General features: G+C 45.9%; 1 protein-coding gene across 1 annotated transcript in view; it reads right to left on the bottom strand.

The window, feature by feature from the left end:
- LOC138452715 (olfactory receptor 2D2-like) overlaps positions 1-25,217 on the bottom strand; it is a 90,966-nt gene extending 65,749 nt beyond the window's left edge. Inside the window, exons 1-4 of the mRNA XM_069605064.1 lie at positions 25,145-25,217; positions 24,359-24,426; positions 24,094-24,152; positions 21,571-21,649 (exon numbers count right to left, since the gene is read on the bottom strand). Of these exons, the coding sequence (XP_069461165.1) occupies positions 21,571-21,649; positions 24,094-24,152; positions 24,359-24,426; positions 25,145-25,217 (279 nt within the window). The remainder of the gene's footprint in view (positions 1-21,570; positions 21,650-24,093; positions 24,153-24,358; positions 24,427-25,144) is intronic.
- Positions 25,218-25,419: the final 202 nt, after the last annotated feature.

Raw genomic sequence — 25,419 nt, 5'->3', positions numbered from 1 at the left:
ATCCCCATTTTAATTAGCAGCATGCAGAATGGACACCCATGTGCCTGGTGTCCCAAGTTTCACCCTGCCTCCCTTCCATCAATCAGTATCTTAGGGCTATGTGTCAATTAGTTGGCTGGGCATGGCCTCGAAACTGTAGCCTCTTATGAGGAAAGGTTATGGCATCCTCGGGTCCTGGATGACATCAGGCGGTGGTACTTCTTCGCACCTGGCTGGTCACGTGTTAGTTCACCATTAATCTGCTTCAGTTTTCATCTTTTAGTGCATTTAATTCTATTTCAGCCTCACCACCTGCATGGGCCCCCCTTATCTTGACCATCATGAGGCAGGGTGGTATGCTCTGAAGTTTGAGTCTTGTTAGCTGACGCTCTCCTCCCTTTCTCTGGTTGACCTCGATTTCCTAGGCATGAGCCGCTCTTTGTTGAGTTTCGATTCCGCTCCTCTCTTACCTTTGGCTGGGTTACGAAACTTGGCCTATAAGGCCTCTGGCAGCCTGGGTACATTTCTGCTTTTACAAAAATTGAGTCGCACTTGTATAATGTGCCTTATTGAGGTAGATATATGGTTGGCTCTTGCCGCTCTAATCTTCTACTAAGCATTGAAAGCAGTATTGTTTCTTTTGCCTCTTGCGTTCCAAGCCTACTTACACACGTTTGACAGGTCGGTTGCTCCCATCTTGTCTCGTAGCAACATTTCCTCACGTTTTAACATCATCTCTTCTCTGTGTCCATTATATTTATTTTAGTAGTTACTCGCACTGGCGTGCTATCTTTGATAGCTGCTTTTGTTCATTCACGAGTCTGTTCAGGCCCTTGAGTCATTTCCGCTGGCCTTCCATTAGGGCTCTTTGTGGCTCTTCATTGACCGTCTGTAGGTACTCTTCGTTTCGTATCAGCGGCTGGTACAGCTGTATCTTCTGATGTATACTGGGCAGAGTCCCAGTGCAGCTCTTTGTTGGTTCATTTGCTCCTCATACGCCACATACCTTGGTGAGTACACTCCTGGTACCTCGAAATGAGGGGAAGGGGTGCAGGCCATGTCTGGGACCTCCTCTACACTCCCCCCTCTCGTCGGTTCATCGACCACTTCTGCAACCTCTTTTGCATTTATTTCTTTTGATTCTTCAGTGTCTTGTTCATTGTCTTCAGGGTTTGTACATGATGGTGTGAATGTGTGAGACTTTGGAGTCCATATTTTTATCACTCCTTTCAAACTCCCTGCTGTTTTCACATGTTCGTCTTTGTTCCATGTCATTAGCTGGTATTGTCCATTTGGGCTACAGTAGATCCATTTTCCTTCATACCTTCTTCGTTTCTTAGGGTATGTGAACCTTGTTCCTTCTGGCGCAAATTTGCTGGCCTTCACAAAGTCTCTTATTTCTTCATCAGTCAGGTCTCTGGGCTTCCACCCTGGCTCAACATCAACCATTATTTTCATCCCTATGGCTTTCTTTGTAGTTTTCTGGCACTCTGTAATGATTATCTTGACAACACAGAATCCTAGCAATACCATTGCTAGTAGAGCTCCCAGAAACTTGAATATATGTGCCATCCATTGTGGGACCCACGAGAATAGGTCTCCAAACCAGCTGGCATCGTCCACTTCATCACTTTCATCGTTCATCTGGTTTTTCAGGCTTGTCAACATGCTTATATGCTTATGGCCTCTGTTAGGGTTCAGTTTTCTTCATCATGTGATGGTACAAATGTGAAACATGATTCTCCGATTTTTGCACAAACACCTCCATCCATTGCAGTGATCATGTCAATCACATATCTGTTTTGGAGGGTCATCACCCTGATTGCTCTCAGCTCTTCTTTGATCGCGTTGAATCCTTTTATAGTGGTATTGATGGTCTGCAATAACTCCCATCTGGTTATCTGAAACCATTTAGTATTCACTCCAACTTGGATGTGGGGCAGGAGTAGTGTTGTGAATACTGTTGAGGTGAGGCTGAACAGCCTGTGTTCGTACGGGATTGCAAGGAATTCCTCTTCTGATTTGGGAGAAACGTTATTTTCCCTCTTCATCCTGGATACCAGTTCCACAGATCTCCTCCTTCTTAGATGAGCATCTGCTTTCGGGAATCTGTCCAACTTCAGGTCATTCTTAGGGATCACTAATGCGGGAACATGGACATTCTCTAGTGTGCAGATGCCTCCCCAGTTTTTCGGCAGTCTTATATATGCCTTGGATCCACACGCCCAGTAATGGTCCATAATAACTGTGGTTCCTTGTGTCATTCCTGGAGCTTCAAAGATTCGTCCACAGATTTGATTCTCTCCCAACTTCCTTGTGCCATTGTTTCTGAAGCATAGATTCAGGCTCTCCAGTGGCACTATCTGCAGGGGTCCCCCTCTATCTTCGACCCATGTTAGTAACTTTACTAGCTTTGGCCATAGGGGTTTGCACAGTTTTTGAGATGTTTCTATTGCTTCTTTGCAGGCTCCAAGGACCATCCAAGGTTGTCAGATCACTACTCCTTCTTCCCATCCATTTGGGGAAACCACTGTTCCCCAGATCTGCATTTGGCCTCTGTTCTTCCAGATTTGTGCCTCTTTTGCAGTTTTTCCGTGAATGTTCAGTCTTGGGTTCGTCACCCATCATGTCCCTGATCTTTTGACGTCAGGATTCTCGTATCAGATCACGTGATTCCTGGTGTGCGCCCTGTTTCTTGTTCAAATGTCGTGGACGTAGCCATCTTCGTCTGGGTAGTCCTTTTCGGTGGCCCATATCAGTGAAGCGTCTCTTCCCATAAATTGTCCTGTGGTGTTGCACATTGCTACATGTGATATACAGTGTGCTATGGGGACATCAATTTCTACAGCCACGAAGATTTTGGGTTTGCCCATGCTGTACGGCAGGAGAGCACAGACGAAGCATGCTCCTTCCGACTGCCTTCGTCCTACTTCCTTCATGTGCTGGTACCATGTGTTGTATCTGAGATGGACTGTGCTGTCCAGGTAATCATTAAGTTCATTGTTATCTTTGTGCGGGCTTCTCTTGATTCTCAGCGTTCTTCTGTAGTTTGCTATGACTGTCTCTAAATGCGTCTGTGCTGCTTTTCCTCTCTGCGTGTCTCAGTGGAGCAGGCTGCCTCGACTGCATCGCTGTGATAGGAGAAGGTTTTGTGTTTCCTTTCCTTCCCTTTTGTATTTTGTCACAGACTTCCTCTAACCGCCATTGGCTCCCCAACCTCCCAACACGTGGTCGTGTTGTAGGCCTGAGGCTTGTTCCTTGCATTGGAGCAGGTGTGCTTGCTGTTATAGTCTCTATAGTCCTGTCTTTCAGCTCCTCGTGCAGTTTCTTTGCTCTGACTATGAAGGGGAACCAATAGTCTATCAGCATTTGTGTTTTCTCTGTGAATTCCTTTGTGGCTACTTCTGTTCTTTTGAGGGATTTTGCTGTGCCCTCTCTCTCTAGTATTTCACTTGGCTCCTCTTGGGTACTTCCACTATTTTCTGGAACTGATTGTTTGGCAGGCAGCCTCCCCCTCTCTGCTGCCTTCGTTGGAGGCTCTGTAGCCATTGACACTTGCCCTTGTCTGTGTGCATCCTGTGTGTGGGTGCGTGCAGTGGTCAGTGCAGCGTTTTCATTCATTCCGTGCTGACCCTGTCTCCAGCTTTTCTCTTCATTTGTTACCTCAAATGTGTCTTAATTACTGCTAATTACATTTAATTTTAGTTTGTTACTTTCATCATCAGGTTTTCTTGGGACTGGAATGACTATGTAGGGTCTGGGTGCTTTCATAGGCCCCAGACGTTCATTATCTGGTGGGTGCACTGAGATTGGGACACTTTGTGCACCAATAAAGAAAGCAGTTCTGATTGTTAATGACAGAAAAACAATAATAATAACTATACATATACATATAATTGTTCGGAACAACAATTTGCAGCATTTTCTTCCAGGGAAGTGGGGGCGCCCTTCTGTTGGGTGTAAAACCAAGTTACTATTCTGGGCCCCCATTTTGAATGAGTTCATAGTCTGTTATTTTAATTCCTTCTCTTATTCCTATCTCGTAGCTCAAAAGTTCATTACTACTAAAGTGACGAGTGCTTTTCGAGTGTCCCCCTCTTGTGAGTGATGCGGGTAGTCTCTAGGTAGGGAGTACAGTTCCTTCGCTAGTCTATGGAAAAGGGTTAGGCTAACAACTTTGGTACATCACATCCATTATGCCTCGTCGCGCCTTGAAACACTTGTGTTAGGCGCGTTACAAATGCCATATCATATCATATCATGCATATCTATAGTAGGTAAGGTCCCAGTGCACTCCTCGAATTTGCTTTGGTCCTGAGGACATGCTGGAACTTGCTCAATGTGACGGAATGAAGAGATGGAACTGCTAAAAATCACACAAAAATAAAATGTTGTCAAAATAAAAATAAAACCGAACATGAAAAGATAAAAATAAAAATAAAAATAAGGAACAGTAGAGGAAAATTACAAGGAAAAAATAGGACGGTGTAGTTATTGTCTTTGCTCTCCTCGATCTGTCCTGCGGATAAAATTGAAGAACTGTGTCTCTGTCCTCGGTTTGTTCCACAGCGGAAAGTCTTACTAGAATCTCCTAAGGTATTCTCGCTGGAAATTGGATAGCTCCTCCTGGAGAATTATGCCGTGGAGAAGTGTGCCCATGTGCAGGATGTCTGCTGGATCTCTAAGGAAGATGATGACGTCAACATCTGCAGGCCTTCCTACCATTTCTGGATAGTCTGTGACTAATCTAAACAGGATGTTCTGTGCCAGCCGGGTGTCCTCGGGTGATAGGGACATTTGCTCTGTTTAGCTGTGTCCTGATCACAAGCTTTTCTTTGGATTCGCACAGTCTTTGCACCTTCCCGTTGCGTGGATTACCACCAAATGATTTAATTTAGTCCACAGCTGGCTCAGTTGAGCTAGGTTTCTTGGATCTCTGATATAAGTTTGTATATCAGTTGTTCTCCCGACGAGCCCTGGGCATTTCTCGATTATTTGGAAGAACAGATTAAACGTGAGTTCATCAATGTCTATTGGTGGTGGAAGCATTTGTTTCCTTATTCCCCATACTCTGGCACCTCGGCAAAGGCCTCCGCGAGGACAGTCAGTAGTTGCCATATTATCTTCCTGTTAGCAGGATTCTGAATGAAATCTGGGATACTGGTGTCTCTTCCAACAAGTGATGGATATGTCTCTAATACCAGCCGGAAACAGGAAAGCACATCCCTTGTGATATTTCTGCTGGGAGATACCATAAGTTCTGTGAACAAAGTCTTGATACTGATTGCTTCAGGATACTGTGTTTCACTCTCGGGGAGTATTTTGTTTACAGTCTATCAGAGTCTTGATTCTTTGTACTACTTGGGCATGACGTGCTTTCAAAAGTTCGTTTTTATCAATGTTGTTGTGGCTTTGGATGTGCTTCTCTTTACCCTGCAACTGGGATGCACAGAGTGTTCGTTATGTTCTTATCCCCCTTTGCTTGGGGAACCTGTCCAGTTTTATGCCACAACTCGCATCCGGGTTCTTTGTCTTGATTTTCCTGCTCATGCGTCCTTCTTCCTGGTCATAGCTCTCGTTTGCACGTGCTGAGGTTCTTCCCCGTTGTCTGTGGTTTCCTCACAGTTGGATGCAGCAGGAGGGCTCTCCCCTATATATGGTTTAATGTCATTTATGTAGATCCATGCCCTTCTGCCCTGGAGCTTGACGGCGGAGGGGGTGCAGTCCTCTACGATGGAAGGGCCATTGAATCTTGGCTCGTCCCACCATTTTCTTGTGTGGTTTCTCACTAACACTGCATCACCAGGGAAGACGAGGGGCACATATAGACCTTGAACTGCGTCTGCTTCATCACTTCCTGTTGTGTTTTGCAATGTGCTGTCCCCTTTTTGCGGGCGCTGCAGCTGGCCTGAAATGACAGAGGCGCTGGATGTCATACAGTTAAGGTATTCCTGTATCTCTGTTCCCGGAACCTCTCTAGTTGGCTGGGCATCACATCTAGCTCTATATCGGGGGGTAAGAGGGGTCCTCATCCTTCTACCTGTAACTATCTTGTGCGGTGTAAGATGATGGAAGGAGCCGGGTTGAGGAGCCGGGTTGGTTCCGAAGTGCATACAGTGCCAGTGGTAGACAGTGCAGCCATCCCTTTCTTAATGTGATTGTCAACTTGGCTATCCTCTCCTTTAACAGGGCGTTGAGCCGCTGACATATCCAATTCCCCTCCGGGTGATACGCCAACGAGAACTTGTGCTTTATACCAAGCAAAAAGCTGATCTGTTCGAACACTGCATCAACAAAGTGAGCCCCGTTATCTGATCTCATTACTTTGCACACCCCCATCTAGGGAACACTTCCCTCACTAGGAATTTGGCAGCACAGGTAGCGTCTGGGTGTGTACAGGGACCTGCTTCTATCCATCTAGAGAATGGACATACCACCACAATTAAATACCTGTACCCGTTGCACACTTGAATCATGTCGACGTAGTCGATATGCAAGTGCTGGAATGTTCCATTCGGCCGGGGGATAACTCCTCTCACTACTTTTAATTTGTGCCCAGCGGTAAACTGTTGGCAGATAATGCAGTTCACCATAAAAAATGCAACATGCTCTGCTAAATTCGGTGTCAACCAGTCTTCTGCGAGCGTTGCAGCAAGATTTTCTTTTGTCATATGTATAGGGTAGTGCAACTGCTCCTATGCCACCTTCAGTAGGGTGACAGGCATTACCAGTTTACCAGTGCTGTCCTGCTTCCACAAAAAGTTAGAGGGGTTTAAGGAACACCCTTGACGCTTCCACACATTTTTCTCTTCCTGTGGTGCCTCCCCTTGGAGTTCCATTAGCTGAGTCTGCCCCATGTTACTATAGGCCTCAGGTGTGGCTCGCGCTACCATCATCCTCTCATGGGTACGTGCCACTTCCATGGCCATGATTGTTTCTGTTTTGGATGCCATGCGCTTGGCTTCCGTGTCCGCTTCATGGTTTCCACGTGACACGAAATCTGTCCCCTTGGTGTGGGCGGCGCATTTCATGACCGCTATGCCCACTGGGAGCTGTAGTGCTTTTATCAACCTGTCCAGTAAGGCTGCATGTTGCACTGGCATGCTGTCCACTCAAAGGTAGCCCCTCCTTTTCCAGCGCGCTAGACCTGCATGTACTGTGGATGTCACATAGGCGGAGTCACTGTACACAGTTACTTCCTGATCTGCATGATTCTCAATGGCGAGTATCAGCGCCAATAGTTCTGCAGCTTGCGCAGAATATTGAGAGGGTATTCGCGCACTGACGAGTACTTGGAACTCTCCATTCGCCAGTGTTTTACATGCCTGTATATCTTTATCCGTCTTCTTGATCAATTCTTGAAGAACCGTCAATGAACCCAATTTCGTCACCTGCCAGGGCATTTTACTTTACCCTGGGGATTTCATCATAGAATTCCTCATAATTTGCACAGTCATGTATAGGTTCTCCTTCTGCGACTGGCTCAGCTATGAATGTAGCAGCGTTCACAGTTTTACATCAAACTATTTTTATCGATGGGTTGGAGATAATTATCTCATAGGAAGATGCTCTCTGTGATGTCAATGTGCCCTTTGACTTCTCTAGTATGGCGAATAACGAGTGCTCGATGTACAATGTCATGGAGCACCCCATCACAATAGATGACGCCTTCTCAATGGCGAACGTGGCAGTAGTTAGATTTTGTTTGCATGGGAAGTAGCTCCTCATGACTGGGTCCAGACTCCCGCAATAATATGCTAGGGGCTTGTACCCCAGCGAGGTTCGCTGTGCGAGCATTGCTGTCATAAGATTACCATCACAGTGTGAGAACAGGTAGAATTCCTCTGCATAATTAGGAATCCCGAGAACTGGAGCCTCACAAATTGCACCTTAAGTTCTGCAAACCCCTTCTCCATTGCCTCAGTCCATTCAATTTCTCCTTTTGTTGCCTGGGCTTTCCTCAAAGCCTGAAGCAGGGGCTTGGTATACGAGCTGTAGTCGAAAACCCATGCTCTGACATAATTGCACAGGCCTATGAAGCTTTGCATTTGTTTCATTGTGAGCCGTGTTCATGATAGCTTCAGCCCTTTCTGGGGTTACCTTTTTCCCTTCGTGTGAGATTAGCTGTACCTATGTACAGCACCTCTCGCTGACAGTATTGTAACTTTTCCTTATCAACTTTGTATCCTTTCTCAGCCAGGATTAGCTGGAGAGAGTCGCGCCTGCATTGTTCCTCAGTGGTGCTGCAGATCAGAATGTCATCCACATACTGCAAAACAACACTGTCTACTGCAATATTGTTTAGGTCCATCTGCAGGAGTCTGTTGAAAATGGATGAAGACTCACAGTACCCCTGTGGCAACCTCATGCTTTTCAGGCGCATTTGCCTGAAAGTAAATGACGTCAGATCTTGAGAGTCATGGTGCAACGGGATTGAGAAAAATGAATTTTTCTGGTCAATCACTGTGAAATATTTTGCCTCATTTGGTATGTTGCACAGAATAGTGGATGGATTATAGACTAGAGGGAATTTCGGCTTCAACTATATCGTTTAATGCTTGTAAATCTTGTATTAAACGCCAAGACCCTCCCTTTGATTTTTGACAGGGTAAATAACCATGTTGCAAGGTGATTCTGACGTCACTAGGATGCCCTCATGGCGGAAATTGCCTTTGCGATCTCCTCATCTGCCTCTCTGGACATAGGATATTGTCACGCTCGTGGTAAAATTGCTCCTGGTTTCAGTTTAATTTTTACTTCACCTGCCCCTTTCAGGAGGCGTACGTCATAGGGCCATGTAGTCCATACCGCGGCAGGCACTTGGGCCATGTTGTCATCAAAGTATTCTGGACGTATCTGCGCCAACATCATTCTCTGTGTGGCACCTCCCGTTTGATCATTTTGACCCAAAATGTCAGACTTACTTCTACTTTTGTCTCTTCCAGGTCAGGGCGTTCTTCGAACAGATCGTCGTCGGTGACGTCAGTAACGCGATACCCTTCTTCGATGGCGATAATAGCACACCATTGTCTGCCTTCGTCATCATATCCTTCTACCAATACCACCTTCCCTCGCACTGCGGCAGATTGTGTCATTATAGGGAAATACTTGTCCCTCCTCTTCATGCATAGGTATTCTGGGTCTGAAAAAAAACTCATCAGGTGTCTTCATAGTTCTATCTGCGTGGCCTGGCAATCCTGCCATGAGCACCCGCATGCCTTATTCAAAGACTTCTAGCTCTAATGGTATAGCTCTCATGGCTATGCATCCGGAATATGCTCTGATCATTTCGCACACGTTTGAATATTGCATTTCTGGAGTGGAGCACACTATACCGTTCTTGGTAAACGAGATTATTATATTCAACTTAGTCATTAAGTCCCGACCCAGGATGTTTACTGGGGTCTGACGTGAGTATAATAAGGGTACATTCATTTCGCTCTCTCCCACAAAGAATGGGAGTGCGTCTGTAAAGGGAACTCTACTGTGAGCTCCCGTGAAACTCTGAGTATCTATGGCCTCGCCGGACAAGGAAAACTTGCCTTCTCGTATGCATGAGCGCGTCGCACCCGTGTCAACTAAGAAGGAATATTCTTTACCCCCTATGGCGACATTCACCCTAGGTTCCCTATTAGGGTCTGGTGTCACTGATAGGATAGAACACATCAGAGTCTCCCGTGAGCTGTCCAATTTCATATATAAGTTCGGCCCACTGTATACTTGTTGGTTTCCCCCAGCCCCAAGGTTGACTCCCCTTCCGGAGCTAGTGCCCTGTGACATTTGCGGGGGTGCCTGCTGGGATTGTCCCTGCGGTACGTTCCCCATGTGAGGGGGTTGAACCACTTGCTGTGTACCTTGCTGCAGGCTTGGCGCCTGCTGCTGCGCTGTGTGATTTTGTGCAATGCCCTGCTGCGGGACAGCAGGCTGATTTACCATGCCTGCCCCCATCCCTTGGCTATTTTGCCACATGCCTTAGCTTCTGGACACATGCGCCACATGTCCTGTTATTCCACACAGCCAACACGCTGGCGGTGGTCAGGCCATCTGTCCATCTGACATAGCTGGACCACCCATCTGCGCGTTCTGAAAGCCATTTTGATTATTCTGAAAGCCTCCTTGGTTACCTCGAAACCCTCCCTGATTACTCTGCCATCCTCTTCCTCCAAAACCCCTTCCCCTCGGGTAAAATCCCACGTTACCCTGATTGTTCTGCGATGGGTTAGTCACTTGCTGTGTGCTTGGCTCAGCTGATCTCGTCAGCATGGCTCCCTCAAGAGCTTCCTTTTTCCAATTCTTTTCTTGCAGCAGTCTACAGTAGTGTGCAATTGTCAACTGTATTTCGGCCCATGGTTTTGCTTCTACTTCTACCAATTTTTTGAGCTGCTTCTGCACCGGTTCAGGCAACCCCTGGCATAATATGTGGTAAAATACAGGGATATATTTCGTCCAAGACTCATGCGTTTCGAGCACCCACGCGTCTTGAAAATTCTGGATATAGATCAACGGATCCTCTGACTCTTTCATTTTCCGGGTCATTATAGCCCCCATATCAGAAGTATCTGGATATATCGTTTGCAGCGCTTTCCACACTGCTGCCCTACAGTTATTAAATGGTGCTCCGTCATGGGAGGTGTTAGTTAGGGTTACCCTACGATAGCCTGCCCATTTCCATACATCATCTGCTCTTTCACAAAGTATGGCAATTAGGAGGCCCTTAATGTCCCCCATAGCTAAGGTGACACCCCCCGCCATTTTCTCTAATTCATGTATCCACTTTCTGGCTCCCGATGTCAGCATTGGAAGCTTATTTTTAAGGTTCTCTCGGTCCATGTGTGGCCATGGGATATATTGTGGTCTTGCTCCTCCTTTTCTAGCAACTGGAATTGGAATGCACAGTCCTCCTTTTCCTTCCTCATAGCTCCTCTGTCTACCGCTGGGGTGGCATTCCTGCCTTGCCGTCTTCCTGGCAATGCCCTTAACCTGTCTGTATAGGCTGATGCTGACGCCCCCCTCTGACATTGGGGTGTTCCTTCAGGTCGGCTGGACTGTACAGCAGACTGTGGTGTCCTTGTTACAGACCCACTAGCGTCTGACCATCGTACCCCCTTGTCCCTTGGGATCCGCTTTTCACGCCGTCTCCCTTGTTCGTATGTCTCATCCTCTGTTTCCCCACCGGAGTCAGATTCTGAGTGCTTCCAATTTACACAACTCCTTGCATCCTCTTAATTCTGCCTTATCTCAAGTCTGTTTAGGGACAGTACCCTGTTCCAACTACTTTGAGTGACATCTTCAGTGTCATATAGCTGAGTGCTTTCCAGGCGATCGTCTTCCCTTCCCCCATGGGAAATTAGTTCCAGCCCCATCTCGTCATAGATTTTATCAATCGTTTCCCCGATGCTTCTGGTGTCGAAGCCATCTTCAATATTTGTCCCGCTCATACCTTGCACCGAGTCATGTGCAGGAAATAATTTTTCTATGTCTTCCGATTCTACAACAGGATTGGGTTTCTTAACTTCCTGCTCTAAATATTCTAGCTCTCTGTCTGCGCTTGTGTTCTGCTTCCTCATCTATTTATTTTCTCTTCCTTGCTTCTTCTCTAGCCTTATCTACATTCCTCATCCGTTCATTTCTACGTTTTTTTGCCCTTCTAATTTCCTCGTCTTCCTGCTTCTTTACTTTCCTTTCTTGCACTCTCCTTTCTTCCTCTAACTTTAGCATGTTCTACCTGTACTTTTCATAGGCTGCGTATTGTGTGCGACTGAGCAGTATTCCTTGCTCTTTGCGATATAGTTGTTCTCGCCTTAACCTATCCTTCTTTCTTATCCTCTCATCCCTCATTTCCTTTTCTTTCTCTTTTTCCTTTTGCTGCGCCTCATCAGACCTCTCTCTCGGCCTTATATCATCGCTTCCTTTACCATCAAGTTTCAGCAATATCTGACCTCCCATCCATTTGTCTTTTGCAAACACTATCTCATCCTCCCTATTTTCACTTCCTTTCCCTTTCTTTCCCTCTCTCCCCCTAACAAGAGATGCACTACTTTGCACCTGATCCTTCCCTTCATCACTGCGTCTCTCCTTGTCCCTCGGGACTGCGGAGGCAGGATTCATTTCCTGCTCCTTTTCTTTGATTTTGTCACTACTGTATGTAGATGACTCATATGCCGGGTTGCAGTACCCCGTGGCTGCCTTAAATTCCCTTAGCGGGTACAGTCCCTGTGCCTTACTTTCCTCGATGACTGGCTCAGACGGGGCTGGTGGCACGGTAGGCATCTCACCCCCCTCCTTACATACATTTAATATCCAATCTGCAGGTGGTTGCTCCTCCTTCGTCTGTTCGAACATTTTCCAAAGTTCAAGAACAGCAAGGAGTTTCTCTAGCTTCTTGCCGGTATATGTGGCATGGAGTAAAGTCGTCATGTGTTGTAAGACGGCTTTAGAGAGGGACCCATTCTGTGGTCAAGGCATAAACATCTTATTGGTGGTACCCTTAACCCACTCTGTGCTGTACTTCTTCAGTTTTGGTGCATGCTTGGGCAGCTGCTTGCACAAATGTGCAAGCGGGGTAACTTCCTCCATTCTTAATTTCGCCACCAACAAGATTTATACAGTTTTTAACCATCCAATGGTATGAGTGAGCACCAAATACGCAAGCTCCAATCCAATCTTTTCCAGCCAAAATGTATACTACCAATTTACTCAAAACCCATCAATTCACTGGCGATTCCCTCTTAGTTACAGAATTGCATAAAGTAAAATAACATTTCGAACAATCAATGATGCAATCACTTTACATTCGACGTACAACAAAACACATATGACAGACACTGAACAGACTAGACAGACACCAGCTGGTCATACATATACCTTCCTTCTAATCAATACCCCGTCATGGGATTTAAACAAACTCCCTTGATGACGTCTTTAAACGTCACCGTAGCCTAATTGTCCCCCCTCTGTGGGCTATGAGTTCACGTTTCTTCTGACCGCTGTATTAAAGCACACGAACAAGGCGAATCCTTACGTTTTTATCTCAGGTGCCTCCCTGGTAATCCTTCGTTTTTATCTCAGGTGTCCCCCTGGTAATCCTTTGTTTTTATCTCGGGTGTCCCCCAAGTACCCCTTGTTTTTCTCTCGGGTGTTCCCCCGGTATCCACTCTTTATCTCTTATGCTCGAGTCATTACCATATATATATATATATATATATATATATATATATATATATATATATATATATATATATATATGTATATATATATATATATATATATATATATGTATATATATATATATATATATATATATATATGCAGTCTTTTCTACTGCTGACTATTTAATTTTTTCTCCGCCACCCACCGTTACCTTTCCCTTACTGGCTCTAATGCCTACACGACATTTGCCAAAGTAACGAGTTTGTTGTTTGACTCACCGATCGCATCTTTTTCTCTCTGGAACTTCGAGATCACCGCCCCTTCCTCTTCCAGCCTTTTAAGGTTTTTTCATCCGATTGGCTGCCCGTGGGAATGAGAAGGGTTATGCTTGGAAAGGCGGGTTCCTTCAGACCCGCTGCAGATTTTTTATGGATTTACTCTATCATGGTCCACGGGGAGCTTCTCAGTCTACTCAGCCGGAATGGCGAAAGGACTTGTGATATTGCCAAAGGCCCGGAGTTACTTTGTGCCGTCGGTCTAAGGTGTCTTAGTATTATATAATCTATAATTAATGGCTGAAACCATCCTCACGCTACCAAGTGTTCAAGAGGAGATGAATTCACTGACGGGCCCATAGGTCAGCGCTCACCCTCTAGAACCTGTAAGACAAGATAGCTGCATCATGTGAGGACCGGGGTGCAGGATTCACTTACTCCAACACGACTCAATACTGAGGACTCAGTAGTTTGGCAAAGGGAAGTCAGTTTAATGACAAGTACATCAAACAGGGAAACAAAAGGAAATCAGCAGCATTGCGATGACCTGTCTCGCTCCGACTTCCTCGAACTTCAGTTGAACAGCAATTCGTATAGGCAATATTCGTCATCATTGACGTCTAACTCTACAAAAGATCGACATGCAATATAATTGGTTAGGAAAGGTAATTTAAGTATAGGTGCTATATCTGTATATGATAATAGGGCATGCGGATTGGATAACTCTTATCGAGTGGGCATCTATGCCCCTCCCACTACACCACACGTGATTGATGTCACTACAAGTACGACGTCTTATTGGTTCTACTATCTATAGGACTCCAGATAACTTCGTCCATTGTGATTGGGCAGGTTACACCCCTAGACATAAATACCCATTTTAATTAGCGGCATGCAGAATGGACACCCATGTGCCTGGTGTCCCAAGTTTCACCCTGCCTCCCTTCCATCAATCAGTATCTTAGGGCTATGTGTCAATTAGTTGGCTGGGTATGGCCTTGAAACTGTAGCCTCTTATCAGGAAAAGATATGGCATCCTCGGGTCCTGGATGACATCAGGCGGCGGTACTTCTTCGCGCCTGGCTGGTCACGTGTTAGTTCACCATGAATCTGCTTCAGTTTCCAGCTTTTAGTGCATTTAATTCTGTTTCAGCCTCGCCACCTGCATGGGCCCCCTTATCTTGACCTTCATAAGGCAGGCTGGTATGCTCTGAAGTTTGAGTCTTGTTAGCTGACGCTCACCTCCCTTTCTCTGGTTGACCTCGATTTCCTAGGCATGAGCCTCTCTTTGTTGAGTTTCGATTCCGCTCCTTCTCTTGCCTTTGGCTGGGTTACGAAACTTGGCCTGTCAGGCTTCTGGCAGCCTGGGTACATTTCTGCTTTTACAAAATGGAGTCGCACTTGTATAATGTGCCTTATTGATGTAGATATATGGTTGGCGCTTGCCGCTCTAATCTTCTACTAAGCATTCCAAGCAGTATCGTTTCTTTTGCCTCTTGCTCTCCAAGCCTTTTTACACACGTTTGACAGGTCGGTTGTTCCCATCTTGTCTTGTAGCAACGTTTCCTCACATTTTAACATTGTCTCTTCTCTGTGTCCATTACATTTGTTTTCGTAGTTACTCGCACTGGCGTGCTATCTTCGATAGCTACTTTTGTTCATTCACAAGTCTGTTCAGGCCCTTGAGTCATTTCCACTGGCCTTCCGTAGGGCTCTTTGGGTCTCTTCATGGACCGTCTGTAGGTACTCTTCGTTTCGTATCAGCGGCTGGTACGGCTGTCTGATAGGGTACCGTGCTGCCCAGGGTTGTCTGGTTATGGGCGCTTCAACCGGTATGGATCTTCTGATGTTTACTGGGCAGAGTCCCAGTGCATCTCTTTGTTGGTTCATTTGCACCTCGAAATGAGGGGAAGGGGTGCAGACCATGTCTGGGACCTCCTCTACACCTCCATCCAATTCAGAACTTGATTCACCATCCTTTGGAATGTAGCAGGTGCATTTTTTAATCCAAAAGTCATAACCCTAAACTGGTAGAGGCCTGTCGGGGTCGAAAATGCAGTTTTCTCCTTGGCATGGTCTATCAGAGCTATTTGCCAATAGCCTGAGGTTAGGTCAAATGTACTGAGGTACTTGGCTGAACCAAGTTTGTCCACCAGTTCATCCGTCCTAGGTAAAGGATGGGCACCAGTCTTAGTGACTGCATTTAGAGCTGTATAGTCCACACAGATCTCAACTCCTTGGATCCTGCCTTTGGTACTAGGACAACTGGACTAGACCAATGACTTGAGATGGCTCTATTACCCCGAGATCAAGCATCTTGTTGACTTCTTCTTTTACGTGGGTTCTTACATGTTCTGACAGCCTGTAACCTCTGCTTTAAACAGATAAACAGACACCAGTGTGAATATCATGCTGGCCCCAAGGGGTCAAGCCTGGTGATAGTGAAAATAGGGAGGCAAACTGATTTAACAGAGATTTGCACCCCTCCTGTTGTTCCAGTGTCAGATTAGAACAGAGATTAACTCAATCTATCTTCCCATCTAAATGTTGTCCCCTGAGGAGGTCAGGTAGAGGTTCACTCTCCTCCTCCTCCTGAGCAGAGGCTAGAAGTAAAGCTACCAGTTCTGGTCTAGAGACATAGGCATTTAGATGGTTGGTGTGAAAGACCCTGGGGGCCTCCTTAGGATTGCCTAAGTCCACCAAATAATTGACCTCTCCAAGTTTTCCCACAACCTTGAAGGGTCCAATCCATTTGTCCTGTAAGGTCCCCTGTCTTGTTGTGTTGGTACCATAACAAGAACTAGCTGGTCTTGAGTAAACTCAACCATGTTGGCCTTCTGGTCATGCCAATGCTTCACCAGAGCCTGACCTGCTTTCAAGTTATCGGAAGCTCCTATCATCTTGTGTGTCATTCTCCTTACAAATAGTCAGTGACTATCACTGGCTTGGGGGAAGGAGCACTCTCCAACCCCTCCTTAATCAGGGCCAATGGACCTCTAACTGGATGGCCATAGAGGAGCTCAAAGGGACTAAATCCAATTCCCTCTTGACGGACTTCTCTATAAGCAAAGGTAAGGCATGGCAGTAGAAGGTACCACTTTCTTATAAGGGGTTCCTCTAAAGCACCTATCATGCTCTTCATAGTACAGTTAAACTTTTCTACCGACCCATTCGTCTGGGGATGGTAGGCAGTGGAGAACTTCTAAGTCACTTCACAGTTTTTCCACATGGCCTGCATTTAGTGGGACATAAAGTGTGATCCCCTGTCAGAGATTACTTCCTTAGGAAAACCTACCCTTTTAAAAATACCAAGTAGGGCCTTAGCAACTCTCAGAGCAGTAACAGTCCTCATAGGTATAGCTTCAGGATACCTAGTAGCATGGTCTACTACAACTAATATAAATCAGTTGCCTAAAGAGGTTGGAGGGTATAAGGAACCAACAATGTTGATTCCTACCCTCTCAAAAGGAACTCCCACCAATGGGAGAGGCACCAAAGGTGCCACTTTCTTGGCTCCACTCTTACCAGATGTCTGAAAAGTGTGGCAGCTCCTACAGATGTAATTATCTACATCAGACCCCAATTTAGGCCAGTAGAAATACAGAGAAAGCCTTTCCTTGGTCTTTTTAAAGCTTAAGTGACCAGCCAAAGGAATCACATGGGCTAAATGTAGGAACTGATGTCTTATCTCCTGAGGCACTACAAGTTTTCTGGAGTCCCCTAAGATAGACTCAGTAGGTTCACTGTAGAAGAGGCCATCTTCCCAGTACAACATGTGCTTGCCTGGATCTTGCTCATCCAGCTGGGAAGCTGCCTGTTGGTGAAGTACTTCAAGAGTAGGACACTTTCTTTGACCTCTGCTAAAGTCTGCCATACAGGGGCCACCTTCTGCCAGTAAATACTGCTTCTCAGGATGGTCTTTAGGATCCAGATCTCAAACAGGGGGAAGGTCTTCTTCCAACTCTGAATCTTCAGCAGCTGATGATTCAACCTCTCCTGGTTGTTTCTCACACTCAGCCTCAGCTGGCGGAGTAGTCATAGGTGTGACTTTGGACAGTCCTCTCGGGGATGTCCTGGTTTGATGCACAGGAGTGCTATCTTTCTATTTTCCTGAGACCCTGGGTTTCCCCTTTTTCTCCTTTTTCCTGGAAATAGAAGTTGGTATTTCCTGTTGGCTAGGTGTTATAGGGTCTCCCGTAACAACCTCTTGACAGTCATTTAAGGTGAGCTCTCTGGCCTTCTTTGTCTGTTGCTGTTTCATTTTACTGGGAGGCCTGGGGGTGCTTGATACAACTCCAAGAGTCTGTAAGTCATTCCCCAACAGGACTCACCCAGGCACCTCACTTTTTACACTGACAGGTATCCTTACAATCATATTGTTTTACTGGGTGAGAGCGGGCAGTCTTGGAAGCAGTTGGACAGGGACTGCAGCAAGTTTAGTGAGGCCTTTGGGTACCTTAGCAACATCCCCAGGTTTGAAAAAGGTTTCATCCACCACTGTAATGCTGGCCCCAGTGTCTCTGATGGCAGGAGTCTCCTGACCATTTAGAAATACACTGTCCTTGTAATATTATTTTGTGTTACTGGAATATAATTATAGATATCTAAATGATGCTGTTCCCACAGACCCAGGGACACTCAAGAAACACTGGCAGTGACGCCAATGGGGTCTTCAGCCAGTAGGAGTATGTTTTCACTTGCCATATCTACTTCTCCCTCAGGGATGAAGGCTAAGGAGGCAGGGTGGACCTCTGAAGGTTTATCCTTGCATCTGGGATACCCTTTCACATAGTCAGTGGACCCACAAGCATAACATTTTCCAAATGTTTTGACAAATGGGGGCTTCTGTTGACTACCCTCTGGTTTGGCACTAGCCTGATTCGGTTTCCCCTGTGGGTTACCCTTTTTCTGTTTAGGGCCCTCTTTTGGATTGGAGGTATTAGAAATCTTGTTACCATCTTTCTTTTGCTGCTTCCCTTCATCTTTCTTCTGAGTTGCCCCAGAACCCTTGTGAGTAGCCCTGTTGGCAACCCACAAGTCAGCAGCTTTTGCTAGCTTCTTGGGATCAATCTCTTCAGAGTCAGCCAAGTGCTGTCTCAGCTCAGGAGAGCAGGCATCATAAATAGATTCCAACATAAACAGATTTCTCATTCCTTCAAAGGTGTTAACTCTGTAACCCTTTACCCAACCATCTATGTTTTTCAAACAGGCACATACCCAGGTAGCCCAAGGGGTACCATCATTCTTTTTGAGGGTCCTAAACTTCTTAAGGTACTGGGAAGGAGATTTCCCAAAACTAGCTATTGAAGAAGTCCTTCGCAGACTCTGGACCCAGTTGGGACAGCCAGTTAGCTCTTGTCGTGATGGCTATTAGGTCTTTTCTGCAAATAAAATGTCTCCATTTGAGCTTATGACTGGACGAGAAATGGTGTTACCTCAGTATCTGCTCTATAAAACCTAGTTGCATATACAGATAAGTGTGTGAAGAAGCACCTGTAGCACGCCTTTTCTTATGCCCAGCGCAATTTAGAAAAGTCAGCTGAAGAAATGAAATCCTACTGTGATCTAGATACCATGAAGAAGGAGTAAGAGGTAGGTGACAAGGTTTACCTGTACAATTTTCACAGGAATCAGACCAAGGAACAGAACTTTCTTCCGTCTTGGCATGGTAGCTTTAAAATTATAGACTTAATATCACATGTGGTCTACAAGACACACATCCCAGACAGAAGAGAAATTCGTCCATATCAATCAGTTGAAAAGCTATTGCTCCATACAAGTTTTACAACTGACGGAGGGGCCAAATGAAGGTTGAGCTCAGGAACCATCTGAGGAACGAGAGGTAAGGATAAAAACCCTGGATCAAAACTTAAATAAGCTACAACAGGTGAGTAGTTTAAATAATATTCATCAGAAATGTTTAAAAGGAAATTAAAATGTGATAAATGTCTCTTATATGTAATGTCATATCATGTTCTATGTAGTGTTGTGTTTCAAATGATATTTAATATGTTCTGAGCAATTAAGTTATGTACAAAATACTTAAACTCTAATTTTACAAATATCTATAGAACAAGTAAACACCTTCCCTTAAAGCCTGAGTAATGGAAGCATTGGAGGTTGGGGAGGATCCAGGGACTCAGGGGAGGAAGAAAAAGGAATCAAGAGAAGGAGGGGTGCTATGACCAAGGAGTTGGAGGTGGAAGCAACCATTCCCTATGGGAGGAAAAGGAGCAGGACGTGCTCCATGGAAAAATGTCTTCCGAGGAAAACCCCACTCTCCTCTGCTCTTTCCCAGGAGTGTCACTATGATAAAAGAGCCAAGCGGCGGGATCTGTGGGGTCTAATGACAGCCAGGATCACATGAAAGGCAAGGTCATATAGGCCCAAAATTTGCTGAAATATTTTTTGTCACGAAAAGGCAGACTGGCAGAATAAAAACCAGCCTCAAAACTCTAACTCAGCCAAGGTGTCCATTGAATGCAGATATTGTTTTCTGTCATTAAATCATTGAGTATGCAGAAAATAAAACCTGACAAGAACTGAAGATGCAGATGGTGAATAACAAAATGAACCGCAGCATTTCACTTTCAGTTTGCCCCATTAAAGAAATATAATAATAAAAGGCTTCACATGAAAAATAAATGCAACAGAATGAAAAGGCAATATTGAACACTGCAGATACACCGCTAAATGCTGACACCAGATATAATGCAACCAGCTAGGGAAAAAGGCCCACTATGCTCTTGAAAGTGAAACACGTATTTATTTGTACAAAAATAGATGCATCAGCAAAGAACTCTGCTGCCATGGAAGGTTCTGCCAAAGAATGTAAAAACAGAATCTTATAAGGAGATACAGCATCATGGATGATGTCATCAGATATAGTGCAAACCTGCATGGCTGGTTTGTGCAAACCTATGCATGGTCGGCCTGCTCCGTAGTGGATTCCAGGTCATTTGTCCCAGCCCAGTCTGTCCGTCTTCCATCACTTAGGTTCTGCTGGGCTCATCGTCTCCACGGAACCAAAGCCGAAGAAGCAATTAGCTTCATTTGTGAACAATGCTACTCTATCATTATACGGTGCACCATGCGGGCTCAAGGACTGACATAGGCGGAGTGTGATGAAGTCTTACAGGCTAACTATTAATAAATGTATAAAGTGGGGAAATGAATGCCTTGGAACTTTAACCTGTTAGCAAGTATAGAGGGGAATGCAGATATCAAGTTCATGACACGTTTATAATTTCATAAACGGAGCGTGCTCATGAACATGCTCACAAAGTACTTTTCTCTAACATGAGATTTTTGATGTTGGTCACTAGGAGACCAGTGTGGAGCTGGAAGAGATGGAGAGCGACAGTTACGTCTGGGCGTATTAAGATGTACAGGCTCGAAAAGAAGATTATCCCTGTTGTTCGTCCTGAAGCGCCGTTGCGCTAAGGAAAGCCTGTGTGTGTGTTAATTCGGCGATCAGTTGTCACCACATAAAGTTACAGAGTTAAAGAAGCTAACGCTTGAATAAAGACAGGTGCCGGCGTCGAAGCCGTTGCAGGGCCGCGGAAGAGGGGCGTGTCCTCTGCAGCTGTTGCTTCGAAGAAGACAGCTGTTCTCCCAGCCTGCCGTGTCGGCCTGTTTGATGCAGCCAGCGAGTGAAGTCTGAGGAGGCGGAGTCAGCGAGCACTGAATACAGAAGAACAGCTGACTAGAAGAATAGAGGGAAGTCTCGACAACGCGTGCAAATCCTGTTTGAAACCAACAGTAGCACGCTGTGCTACGAACGTACGTGAAGCCCCGGGAGGGGGGAAGAGGTGAAGAAAAAGAGCTATAGAAGGCTGCAGAGGAAGAGAAAGTAAACAGAAGGGCTGTGTAATCGGAATGGCCGTTATAAACCATTTTGGACAACGTCGTTAAACGATTCACATTAGCATTAACCTTAAAAGAACAGTTCCCCACGGAAACTAGAATAAGAAGGATTTCTATGTTAAATATTCCTTCCAAGTTAAATGAGACGAATTCAAGAGGAAGTCAAAAGACATATATCTTGTTGGAAAGGAGAGAAAGCATATAAAAACGTAAAGGAAAAGGAACACAAAGTGTCAGAGACAGAGAAGTAAGGAAGGAAAAGGAAATAGACACTGAGGGAGAAAGGTGTAATGACACTTACCTGTACTTCTGCAACCAGATAGAGACCACTCAGCTGGAAGGTGGTGGAGAACATATAGAACAAAGACGTATCCATTTGCCTACAAATAAATAAGAAAGAAAGTTCATGTTAATAAAAATATTGGGTAGACAATGTAAACCCAAGAAACTACTTCCCTGTCTCAGCGTTTTCATTCTACACTATAAGAGACTTTATTACAGGGGTCTCGAGGTTAAACTGACCCACACATCCTTCACTCACTCCTGATCACGTCATCAGCTCCCAAGGCTTCTGCCCTCGCTTTTGAACTATAATTTATCCCTCCCTGTACCCCGCACTACAAACCATATCATTATAAAATAAAGGTGGGATGACAATACTGTCAGATCTTTATGGTTGATTGGTTAATGTTCGGTGTTCTGGGGTGTAAAGCACCGGAGGGGGACGTCTGTACTCCTACTCTCTATATGGAAGAGTAGAGGCACAGAGAACCCCAGCCAAGGTTCTCTATGTTGTAGCTATGGTCAAACAATCAAAGCTTAAGCTCTCAAGAGATTAAACGGGCTGGTTCTTAAGTGCAGTGTAGTCCCCAAGCACCCACAAAGGAATGTTCACACACTATGTTAGTGAAAACACAGTCTTTAGATAAATGAGGTTCACTTTATGTACACAATCACAGTAGCACACTTTGAACTCTGGCAATACTATAATGGAACATATATATAGGTCTATGTGGTACCACTCTTAACTATTGATTCCTTTAAAATGCGCCACGGCTAACAGCCCCCTTAACATACGAATCAGATTGTAAGATGAATCAATGATAGACCACAGAAAGAAAGCAAGGTAAGTCGAGCAATGGCAGAACAGTCCCCCGTCTACAGTCCAATTATGCTCAAAATAGTCTTGAGTCCTTCTAAAAGGTTCCATGACCCCAAAGTACCTGGTTTCATGGAGTTCTTTGATGAGTCGTCGACGGGCCCTTCTTGAGTAAACTCCCTTTAAGTCCGGAGCCACGTGTCATTGAAAGTCAGTGAGGAAAAAGGGTGAACTCTATTGTTGCAGAAGCAGCTTCAGTACTCGCGGTGCTCGTTGATGATCGGTTGAAAACGTCCTGCAAGCTGAGGCGTGCGGTGCACCTCGACAAGGAGAGTTAGGGCCTCATCACGAGTTGGGCACTAACCCCAGCTATTAGTCCTACCACCAAACCTCCCAGCGTTATTAGCACCGGATCACGGGTTTGGTGGAACGGTAAATCCCCATTCCCCATTGGGCCCATTCGGGAATTCTCCATTCCCCATTGGCCCCAATGGGTAATGTTCAGCGATATTACCGCCGGCGGTAAAAGCACTGAAAATTGGCATAATCATGGAGGATTTGCCCCCAGCTCAGAGCTGTTGGAAAATCCACCAAGCCTGTGATTTACCGCTTACCGCTGCATTTCAGGGTTACCAGCAAACTCATGATGATGCCCTTAATGTAGAACTTTGGCCCAGCAAGTGCGTTGAGTCGTCAGCGTCCTGAAGTCTTCAGGTGGCGGGAAACCCACTGGCGGATTCTCCTCGGTCGTTGGCGGCCTTGACTTTATCCGGCAGGATGAATGCGGTCGACGAGGATGAGCAAGGGAGTCCTTGTTTCAATGTTCTTAGGCAAAGGAGCACTGCAGCTCCGGTCGACGACGCGGGTGGTGACGGTGATGGACTTCAATGTCTGGCTGCGTCACTTTATGATTCTGCAGCGGTCCCCGTCTCATGTCAGCAGCCTTTCATGGGTCTGACGTCCAGGGAGCTTTGGCAAAGATCAGCTGGTGCACGATGGTCCCTCGTAGCTCGGGAAGAGGTCTCCTAACCAGGTCTTCTCTTGGGTCAGTACCTTGACAGTCACGCAGCTTTCAGAGTAGCGAAGGACAGCAGCAGCAATTCTTCTTATTCAAGTGGGTTTCAAGGTTAAGCATCAAGTATCAACTTCAGCTTCTGAACGATTTCCATCAGTGAGACGCCCCCAGATAAATTGTAGATCTCACATTCACTCTGCTGGGTCACACTCAGGCAACCAATCATTCAGAAGGGCATTCAGGCAGTCAGGCAGCCAATGTCATGATGTATGCCTCCAAATGTCGGGATCAGACCAGCCTTCCCCAGTTGCAGGCTCCCATGGGGACCTTTAAGGCCACACAACGTTGTCTGAAGCCTTCCTGGAGCCAGTCCTGGTGCCGTTGAACAAGGATTCAGTGAACATGGAGGCACACATAGCCCAGTCTGGAGGAACTGAGCCATACAGTCTAGCTTCCAGGGTGTGGCTGGGCTCGGGACTACTTTACCTGGGATTAGTAGCCTTTATATAGCCTTGAACTACTTGTTCAAGGCTATATAAACCACAGCCAAAGGACAGAACACACTGCGTTATTCTGCACTCCTGTAGCATAACACTCACCGTGTCTGCTCAACTCCAGTTACCCGGTCTTCAGCCACGCCTCAGAAACCACTGTTGGAGAAAAGGAAAGGACAGAGAGAACAAGGAGAAGAACAGCGGTTGTATCCTTACCTGAGAAGCTGTCCATCCGAAAAGGCCTTCTCTTCTGCCGTTCTCGGGAACCACCACATCTGCAGAAAGTAACACAAGAAGGGAGAGCTAATACTCACCCGGAAGGTACAGTCTTCCAGCAATCTATCAAAGCAGTTCATTCGATCGCCAGCCCGGAGTCACACCGCACCTGCAGAACAGAAAAAGAAACATCAGGTTAGTCGCGCAAGGAAAAAGAACCATTTCTAAATACATTTCGATGCCGGGCTCTCGCGTTATCACTCACCTGCAGGAATACTATGCAGCATCGTAGTAAAGAGTCTAATTCTTCATCTGGCACCTCCAAAACCGCACCTGCAAAGGAATAAGCACAATAATGAAAACTTTGGCAACATAAGAACACTTAAGCAAACTGATACCAATAATCGATTGGTATAAAGACTTACCTACAGAGCCAAAGTTGTTCAGAACTCCTCTACAGGCCACAGGATCAGTGACGCAACTAGATCCAGAGAAAAGCCTATGAACATTAACGCGCCCATGCCTTCAGATGCAGGACGGAGAGTCCACCATTACAACACTTAAGGTGAGGCATAAGCACAGAGGGGAGCGCGAGGAGGTTAAGGGAGGTGGGAGTCTTGCCTGTCCAACACAGCTGGTTAGCATCTCCATTCAACATTCTAGGCAAACGCCCACTCGTTAAAGAAGTAGTAATACAGAGAAAGACACGTGCAGATGTTCATCGCTCAGCTTCGTGCTACGCCCCCGTGGAGACCAGGTGAGCGTAACAGAACGTGAAGCCTTCATAAAATCCTCTACCTGGGCATCATAGAAATATCTGAGACTGACCAGTTAGCCCAGCTTTTAGGGGAACTCAGGGCCGAGGTGCATTCTGCTCGGCAAGAAACAAATGCTCTAAGAAGAGAACTGATTGTGACCAAAGATCGCACGGATGAACTAGCCAGACAATTACTTCAATTGCAGGCTGGTCAAACACTGTTACCAGGAATGGTGTCATCAGTCCCAGCTCCGTCAAGTAACCCTGTACAGGTGGTTCTTCCAGAGGCCGTACCTTTGGCTCCACTGAACGCTTCGCTGGAGACCCAAAATGGTATGCGGTTTTCATGAACCAGTGCTGCCGTCATTTCCTATGTAGACCTGGAGCCTTTCCAAACGACCAATCAAAGGTGGCCTTTGTGCTTTCATATCTCAGTGGCAGTGCCGTGGACTGGTCGGTACCACTAGTCAATCTGGATGACCCTCTCCTACGGGACTTTCAGAGGTTTCAACAAGATATGGAGAAGTTGTTTGCCCGGCACACCCAAGGCCAAGCCCTAGACAACAAAC

Source organism: Ambystoma mexicanum, chromosome 4p, assembly GCF_040938575.1.
Source record: "Ambystoma mexicanum isolate Mex_15411 chromosome 4p, UKY_AmexF1_1, whole genome shotgun sequence".
Taxonomy (NCBI): domain Eukaryota; kingdom Metazoa; phylum Chordata; class Amphibia; order Caudata; family Ambystomatidae; genus Ambystoma; species Ambystoma mexicanum.
Note: the sequence above shows the minus strand (reverse complement) of the source record. Positions and strands in the feature narration are given on the sequence as shown.